Below are 9,005 nucleotides of genomic sequence, written 5' to 3'. Positions count from 1 at the left end.
AGAAATTGGTCGTTGGTGGGAGACTTTGCTACCATCGTGTGGACGTTTGTAGTAGTGCATCTAAATTGGATTTTTACACATTTGGGCCTTACTTGAAAATTTTACCACTCTTCCTCGCAAAGTCAGCAAAGGACCAATGATTGGATGTCTCTGGCAGATTATCGTATCATATCGAGTGAGCTTTGCCTGTAAAAAAGAAAATCGCTGGTAAATGTAAAAATCATACATTTTAATAATAACAATAACTGTGCTTTAAGAGAGAAGCAGTTCAATGAGCAAGAAAGGATAAATAAATAAGAATAATGGGAAATAATAGGAAAAAGAAATAGGATGGGGATGATGCCTCCAGTGAATCGGAACCGGCCACAGTCCTGTGTCTTGGAGGCCTCTTTGGAATTGTTTGATTTGACCTCTCAATCACCTACAGTGCAAAGACGCGGCGGCGCCTATGTGATGATACGCTGCGTTATTTTATGACAGCCATTTTTGACGATAGTCATATTTGACTAGATAATGAGAAGTGGCACATTTCTATTACCGCATGCAAAAGAAGCTTCTCAGACATCAGACAACCACTTCCTGTTGCTCTCATTAAGTGTGGGGAGATTCTACAGCATGCAGAGCTGATTTTAATCTTCATTTCTGCATCTCCACCGAGCTAGAAGAAAACATTTGGGAATTCTCTGTACCTGCTCCTCCAAATGGGGCAGCACATTTTGCATGAAAATATAATTAATCTCAAACGGGTGCATGTATTACTGAGGACCTTTTTTTTTTAATAATAAAAATGATGACTGTCATCGCCTTTTATTATTTACAGTACATGCTACACCACAAATTGATGAATAATTAGTTTTGAAATCAGAGACTAGTAAAAGAGAAGTTCTCAAATATTTTTAAATGATGAATGGTAATAAAAATTACCTGCAATATCTTTATGTGGACAATTTGTAATTTTAGTATTGACACATAATAGTGCACAATTTGTATTTGCGGGCCAAATAAAATGATGTGGCGGGCCGTATCTTGGGTTTGTTTAGCTTACACAGCAGCCTCCAATTTGTTTTTTGGGGGCAGGCTCTATAGGAGTGACTTTTTTCGGACTTATGTTAATCAGTGAAGATTAATGAGCCCATCCGGCTCTCCATTGTGTTTCACAGATGTCTTTGGATCACAAGCACATCCTTTTATCTGGTTTTAATGTTGAACCCATGGATGCAAAAAAATGTTTTCCTGGGTACTCAAGCTGTCTTGGTGTTCCAAAAGCAGAGCAACCGCCGCTCTTTAATAAGCTCTTCAAGCTAAATGACATTTGAATGCTTACATTGAATTAGTGACACGTGATTATCTCCTAAGTGGAGTTTCATTTAGTTTACATAATGGGACACAACATGGTACACAAGAGTACCGTAAATTCCGGACTATAAGCCGCACCGGACTATAAGCCGCACCAGCTAAAATTGGGGGATATTTTAGTTTTTTTTTCTTATATAAGCCGCACCGGACTATAAACCGCACGTGCACACGCGTTTTTTTTTACAAAGAAAGACCGTTCACAGAAAGCCTTTTTAAAGTTTTTATAACATACTTTAACATGTCTTTCTCAACATTGCCTGTGACGAAGGGTTTAGAGCCCTTTGAGGCAGATCACCTAGCGTGCATTCCTACTAAAGCTCATAATAGTCACAAGCAACACAGCCAGAATAAGCAGCAGCCACACTAGTGTTTCAAAATAGTATTTTTGTTGTTGTTTTTTTCTTCAAGATACCGCAGTGTATAGAAGTGATCAAGTCATCACAAAAATCACGAAAAAAATCCTTATATAAGCCGCACCTGACTATAAGCCGCAGGGTTCAAAATTTTGGAAAAAAGTCGCCGCTTATAGTCCGGAATTTACGGTATTCATGTTGCGTAATGCATGACATATATAAAAAAAAAAAAACACAGCAGTGTGAAACGTAAATGAAAATGATTCAACAGCCATACTTTGAAAATAGAACCCCGAGGTTCTTGTCATTCAATGGAACTGCTGTGTGTTGGTTGTTTGCATGTCTAGCGTATTTGCAACATCTAAGTGTGATTTGACCACACGCGCACACACGCACACCCAGATGTCCCCCGGGTTACAGTAACACAAGTGTCCCATTGTCACAACGGCGTCTGTCTCTAAATTGGGGGGGGGGGGGAGATGACATGCCTCATGGACCATTAGAAGATTAGACATGACCTCCCTTGTGCACACACACACACACTTGACACATTTTGCTACCCATAATCCCTCAGTCATAAGCCACTTCCCGTTTTGTGAGGCAGAGAAACAAAGCAACGCATCATGTGAGTGTGTTTGCGGGAGTGTGACTTGAGCGCGTCTACCAACCGAGCTGAGCAAAACCCAAAAGACATTTTTTTGTAAGTACAGTATTTATCAAATGTTTTGAATCTGGCAAGGATTTGCATGAGGAAGATGTTTACATTCTGGTCACATGTTTGTCTCTTTATTAGCATGCAGAGTAAATTGCCATGCAAGGAGACCCATTTCAAGTTCTAGAGTGGTCAGTCAAAACAGATAAAGTATTTTTTTTCTGTAATCAATATTGCTGACTCGGCTTGTAATGCAAATGTGAGATAAAATGACTAAATAACATAAAGACTTAAAAATATATGAACTCTTGTTTTTCAAAGACACCAGTGATTCCTTTGACTATGAGACTTCCGCTGAGGCTTCAATATTATTTTGCTTCCTTCTCAAGTTGACCTCATTTTAGACCTCATCATCTCCCTTGAGATTTACTTGTTTGAACATTCAAGTTTCCATCTTAATTTTTTTTGACTGCCAAGGTCGATTTGTCTTGAATCAACATCTGACCCTCCACAGTTTAGTCCATTTTGTCCTGATCACATTTGACAGCATGCTCACTTAATACAAGGAGACATCCTTGGAAATACCCATTATTAAATAAAAAAAGAAAAGAAAAATTGAAGTAGCTCATAACAAATAGCCTCTGTGGCTCACCTGAGTTTGGTCATGTGACGCTCTCAAGCTGCGCTGTGGTTGGTCAGTACCTGTTGAATGAAGGAAGTGAGAGTAAACTTGAAATGGCTTCATTCCAATGTGTCTGGGTGTGTTTCACTGTCTTGATGTGATTCTTTTACGTACCACTAGAGGGAGCCAGCATACAACTGGCATTGCTCAAACTTTGAGAGACACTGCTTATGTACTGAAGTTTGATCTTTCCTCAAGATCAAGCTTGAGCTATACAATTCTTACTAGCACTGGCGGAGTTAGAGTTGGGGGGGGGGCACTGACCCCCGCCCCCCTGAAATCGACTCCCCCTAGTGCCAGACCAGATAATTAACTTTTGGGTATTGTCAGATTTTTTTAACTTTTCCCCACATCACCCAAAGGCTTTTTCACATTGAAGAAGTCGAACAAATTCAATAAACGATTCATGGGCCACTCCTCTGCGTTTGTGTATAATTGCTATCTTCCGATTTTACTCTCCTTTTTTGATTTCTCTTAAAGTCACGAGCCTCTACTAAACCATGACTTAATTGCTACTTTTAATCCCGCGCAAATTATAGGGAACACCGTGTGACTAAAAAGGCATAGACACACATCCCTAAGCCACACTCATCCAGCTAATGGACCGGCCGGGCTTGTATTTCATCCCAGACAGGGGAGAGGGGGAGCACGGCCAACAGGTCCATTACTGGCAGGGAGATAGTAATAATGATTAGGAGAAGAAAGGGGCGGGGACACAGCTGCAGGCGTACTGCGGCAGCAGCAGAGCGGCATGACGTGCTGCTGGAGTAGAATGTCACACATAGAAGGAGGCGGATTGGATGCAAACTCACTCGCCCATTTGAGTCGTCATGTTTACATCGGGTGAGTGTCACAGTTGAATTTCTTCAACTTCTCACAAATATCCTGATTTATCTCGTCATTGTACTTTGCGAGAGAATGATGATGAAACGAGAAGGTGGGCAAAACGTGGATCCCGTTAGCAGGCGTGATGCCATCAGCCTGAGTCAGCATCATGTTGACCGGTTTATGAGTCAGGGCGCCGTATAGTGTCCATCTGCGACAAATCTCTCAGATGGATCTAAATCAAGAGTGTGTATACTGATCGGTGTGGGGTCGTCGCAGCCACTGAAAATCCAGCTGACTCATTTTTGAGTCATGCAAACTGGATTGATAGCTTGGCCGCTGGCATCGCATCACAAACCTTAGGAATGTGTGTGGTCCAGTTCACAGCAAAAAAAAAGTCTTCAAAGCATTCTGAAGATGATTCTGCCTTTGAAGGTCATTTTATCATTTTTATTTGAGACTATTTTAAGTGTGTGTTTCCTGTCAACTGATGACTTTGAAAATGAGTCACTCGAGTGCGGGCTTCTGTGCCATTGGCTGATTTGGACTTTTTCTCACAGCTTCCTGTCTTGGTGAATGGTTAGATTCTGCAAACCAATGAATGGGCAGCTGTGCGGATGCAGCGGTGATCCAGGAAAAAACAGTCCATTGTTCCTGGGACGTCGGAGAAGTGTGACCTCCCTCCCTCCCCTCCGCCAAAGACGTAGAAGCCTGCTGGCAGGTAAGACAGGCTCTTTGGTCACAAGTATTGGGATCCATGTTGTTGTTTTTTTATTATTTATTTAGTATTTATTTATATTTCATGTTATTATTGATTTGTATTTATTTAATTATTTATTGTTTAGATTTATTTATGTATTTTATTGTTTAGATTTATTTAGGTATTTATTTATTGTTTAGATTTATTTATGTATGTATTTATTTATTTATCTATTTATTTATCTATTTAAACATTGGTAGCTTTCTTAAGGCTCATATCTTTTAATCTCTTGGTCACTTCCCGCAGAGCAGTTTCATTTGTGTGTCCAAAATGGGCCAGTTAGTAATTAGGCAAAAATAATTGCGACACTGATGTATTAGATGTTAAGATTTATTATATGGAAGTAATTATCATTAGATTGTAAAAAGAAAAGAAAAAAAAAACCTAAGCCATGATAGATATGCAACACTGTCCCATATGTAAATGGATGTCCTTCGGTTCACAGACTGAGGCATGTGTGACCGGCTCATGTGTTGACTGATGAGTCAGTGCTCGTCACAAGGTTGTGTGTGTGTGTGTGTGTGTTTTAGAAGGACAAGTGTGCTCACTCATTCAGTTTGACCTTGTTTGTGAATGAAGTAATTGTATTTTATCTCACCCCTGCCAAAAGCACAAATGGTTTTGCTATTGCTGTTGGTGTCCAGCAGATGTCAGTGTCATACTGATTTAGTGTAGCGTTTGATTTGAGCCGTTATTATGTGAACGTGATGGGAAATTCAATTAACCTCCCTGGTACCCAACCAGAATTGCAGCATCATCTTTTCCAATCCAAGGTCACCATTCATGACTCACTATGACTGTCTTAAAATCCTTACAGTTTGGTCACAGTCTCCAGTTTCCTCCAAATGATATTTTTCAGAACATTCATCTGTTATTTTTGGGGAAAAATTGGTACAAACAGCATATTTTAAAATATAGTACATATAAAAATGCATATTATGAAATATACATTTAGAGTCCCCAAAAATGTTAAATACAAGAAATATTTGAATCGTTTATTGTACAACAAAGAATAATCAGATTAATGAAGCCAAATTATAAGGATTTATTCGTTAATAGTCATTTAAACTTTGTGCTTGCCCCACCCAACAACTGAAAAATATATATAAAATAAAAACAAATGCTTTCCAAATGTACTATATACTTGTCAATGAATGACATAGTATGAGACTAAATGTGTTTTTTTAAAAGAACTAAAGTTTTTAGTTGAATATTTTTGCCCCCATATTTTCAATCCATTGTAAAACCAAATCCAAATGCAGTGATGTCACAGCGGACATGCTGAAACGCTTAGGCCAAAAGCAAAGTCTCCTGATAATACATTTTATGAGGCAGAGCAAATCATTTTGCAATCTCTTTGTCTCCCAGATGTTGTGATCCTTCATCCGTTTTCTGTTCCCTTCTTTTTTTTCCCATGCTTTCAATCTCACCATCTCCCCTGACCCCAATATAACTCTAAAAACGTTTTGCTTGGGCTAATTACAAACTTGCTTTATTGGACAAGACCCAGCAGGTCCAATTGATTCCACGCTTGTTCTAAAGTTGTGCTCAACTCATGACTACCGTATTTTCCGGCCTATAAGGCGCACCGGACTATAAGGCGCACCTTCAATGAATGGCCCATTTTAAAACTTTATCCTTATATAAGGCGCACCGGACTATAAGGCGCACCATGAATGCATCATGTCAGATTTTGAATCCAAATCAAATCATTCTCCATTTTATCTTTTTTATTTCAACTTCAGACGGAACAAATGACTTTATAATCTTGTTTTTATATTGTGTCGCGTACATGTATGTCTATCGTGTTATGTGTCTCGTCACCGTGGGATAGAGAAAAACGTAATTTCGGTCTCTTTGTGTGTTGTGACATGTGGAGAGATTAACAATAAAGCTGACTTTGACTTTGACTTTGATAATGATCCATAGTCTTTTTGAGTCATGATTCATAGTCTTCAGCGGGCCACTAATGATTAATTTCATGACACAATGCTTTGGGCCAGTTTAAATTTAGGAATTTGGTCCATATATAAGGCGCACCGGACTATAAGGCGCACTGTTGGTTTTTGAGAAAAGTTTAGGTTTTTAAGTGCGCCTTATAGGGCGGAAAATACGGTAATTGCCTTGGTGACTCTATTTGTGTCGGTAACTTGTGATTCAAATTTTCTACAAACTGTCCCGACTAACACGTCTGTTTTCTCGCCGGCTTTTGTCACATCCCCGTTAGGTCACTCATCATGAGCGGAGGCGTCAACCTCAGGTCCACCCTTCGGACTCATCCCACGTCAGGGATCCCGCGTGCCTCTTTACCCACCTCCCACAAAACGGAACGGACCAGCAATCTGCCCAGGTCCTCGACACCTACCTCCAAACGCAAAATCACGCACACACCCACCCAGTCGCCCTTACTTTGCCCTCGGAGCTCCAGCAAGTCCTCTCGTAGGGACGTGCCGACAAACGCCGGTTTGAAGTCTCCACTTTTGCACCAAGCAGGTGGTCGCAACTCTTCCTCATCTTACAATAGTCCACTGACTCAGCGCCGTGTGCCTCCGCCGCACATTCTGGATGGGGGGAAGCCTACACAGATTCACACGGATTTTTCCCTTGATGGGAACTGTAATAGAAACGAATGCTCAAATGGAAACCAAACAAGCAGCCTACGTCCTCCGCTCCAGTTCAGCAGAGGAGAGCATTCAGCTCCCGGAGCGTTGAATGATGTTGTGCCAGGAAAGGAGCAAGAGCCTCCAAAAATGGACCCAGCCCGGTCCTGCATCTCCAACAACGGGAACGTCCACCAAGCGATTCATCAGGAACCCGTCAGGGGTCTGAGTGACTGCGCCGCCCAATCAGATGAGGAGATGGGCACGCCGGAAGATCCAAGTCCGCCTTCCTCTTCCAGTCTTCCGCTGCTTCCGCCGGCCATGCCCGTATCTTCGCTGCATCCAAAAGAGCCCGCTCCCTCCGAAACGCGAGTCAACATGGCCGCCGTCCCTCCCTTCAGCTTCAGGTCGGTGGTCCTCATTCACGCACTTTTGTTGTCGCTAGCCAGATGAAGAAAATTCTGTTCCGTGTGTTCTGTTGACAGGCTGCAAGTGCAGGACTGTGATTTGTCACTAGATGAACTGAGTGACTGTTCATCAGGATCCATCGAGATCTGCTGCGATGACCTCACGCCAGGTTAGACAAAGCCATTCTTTAAATGTCCATTTCTATGGCTGCTCCGTTTATTTATTGCCACAGTCGTACAAGGCCGATATATCACTCGTAGTGTTGGACCCGGATAGACGGCCTGGGTCCAAATAAATATCTCCCGCTCATCAGGCCTTGACCGCCATGTCTGAAGTAAGGTAGCACGATTTGGAATGTGTGCCTCAGCCCCGCGGCTGTGCCGAGCGACTGCAGTGGGTCAAGATGAAGGCACGGAAAGCCGGGAAGTGCTTAGAAGGACAAGTGAGGATGTGGGTCAGTAATGGGATTAAAAAAAAAAAAAAGGCTGCACTCGCAAGTCGCTGGCAGGCAGTTGATTTGAACTCTTGACCCCGTTCTCCTCTTCTGTTTCCGAATACGATGCTCACCAACAACGGATAATGAACGCCACTTGAATAATTCTGGTTTGATTTCAAAGCACACCAAATATCTTGTGACCTCCATGAAAACATGAACTTTAAATGTGTCTGCAGCACCATATGGTCTTTCCATTTGAGCCAAGTCTTACTGACCTTGCCACTCTCCAGAGATGATGTGTGTGTGTGTGTGTGTGTGTGTGATGGATATGTGACCATCCACAGATGGTATTTTGAAAGCTGAAATGTTTGGTAAATCATATATTTTTCCAGCAAGGGAATTGTCTTTCCATATCGCTGTCTTTCTTGCACGCACACACACACACAGGTTATAATTTACTGCCAGAATACTTTTCTCAAGGATATATGGAAAACTGACACACACACCTGGTTTCCGTAACATCATGTGCACCTGAGATCACGTCTTCAAGCGGTGCTGTGAACGGAATACAACTTTTCATCAAGTTAGCACTTGTGAATATACCGTAATTTTCGGACTATAAGTCGCACCGGAGTATAAGTCGCACCAGTCATAAAATGCCTAAAAAAGTGAAAAAAAAACATATATGTATATAAGTCGCTCCTGAGTATAAGTCGCCCCCCCACCCAAACTATGAAAAAAACCGCGACTTATAGTCTGAAAATTACGGTAAATGTAAATCCTGTCGTATGTCTTTTTTATCGACCGTCACACTGTAACCTAGCAACCAGCATTTGTGAGACACCCCAAGAGTACAACCGTTCAAAACAAATATTTGCCCCCCCGAGATGGCAATTGTTGCCCAACTGCCCATGAGTCACAATGAGCGTGTGT

General features: G+C 41.7%; 1 protein-coding gene and 1 long non-coding RNA gene across 3 annotated transcripts in view; one reads left to right on the top strand and one right to left on the bottom strand.

Moving 5' to 3' along the window:
* Positions 1-92: 92 nt before the first annotated feature.
* LOC133149818 (uncharacterized) lies at positions 93-3,121 on the bottom strand. The gene is made up of 2 exons (XR_009713681.1): positions 3,014-3,121; positions 93-186 (listed from the first exon to the last, which is right to left on the bottom strand). It is a non-coding gene; the product is annotated as an uncharacterized LOC133149818 (long non-coding RNA).
* LOC133149813 (neuron navigator 1-like) overlaps positions 2,272-9,005 on the top strand; it is a 54,484-nt gene continuing 47,750 nt past the window's right edge. For both annotated transcript variants that reach the window (XM_061271967.1, XM_061271966.1), the window contains exons 1-4: positions 2,272-2,409; positions 4,429-4,589; positions 6,856-7,635; positions 7,714-7,805. In XM_061271967.1, coding sequence (XP_061127951.1) covers positions 6,866-7,635; positions 7,714-7,805 — 862 coding nt within the window. In that variant the 5' untranslated portion in view covers positions 2,272-2,409; positions 4,429-4,589; positions 6,856-6,865. The remainder of the gene's footprint in view (positions 2,410-4,428; positions 4,590-6,855; positions 7,636-7,713; positions 7,806-9,005) is intronic.

The sequence above is a fragment of the Syngnathus typhle genome, linkage group LG2 (assembly GCF_033458585.1).
Source record: "Syngnathus typhle isolate RoL2023-S1 ecotype Sweden linkage group LG2, RoL_Styp_1.0, whole genome shotgun sequence".
Taxonomy (NCBI): Eukaryota; Metazoa; Chordata; class Actinopteri; order Syngnathiformes; family Syngnathidae; genus Syngnathus; species Syngnathus typhle.
Note: the sequence above shows the minus strand (reverse complement) of the source record. Positions and strands in the feature narration are given on the sequence as shown.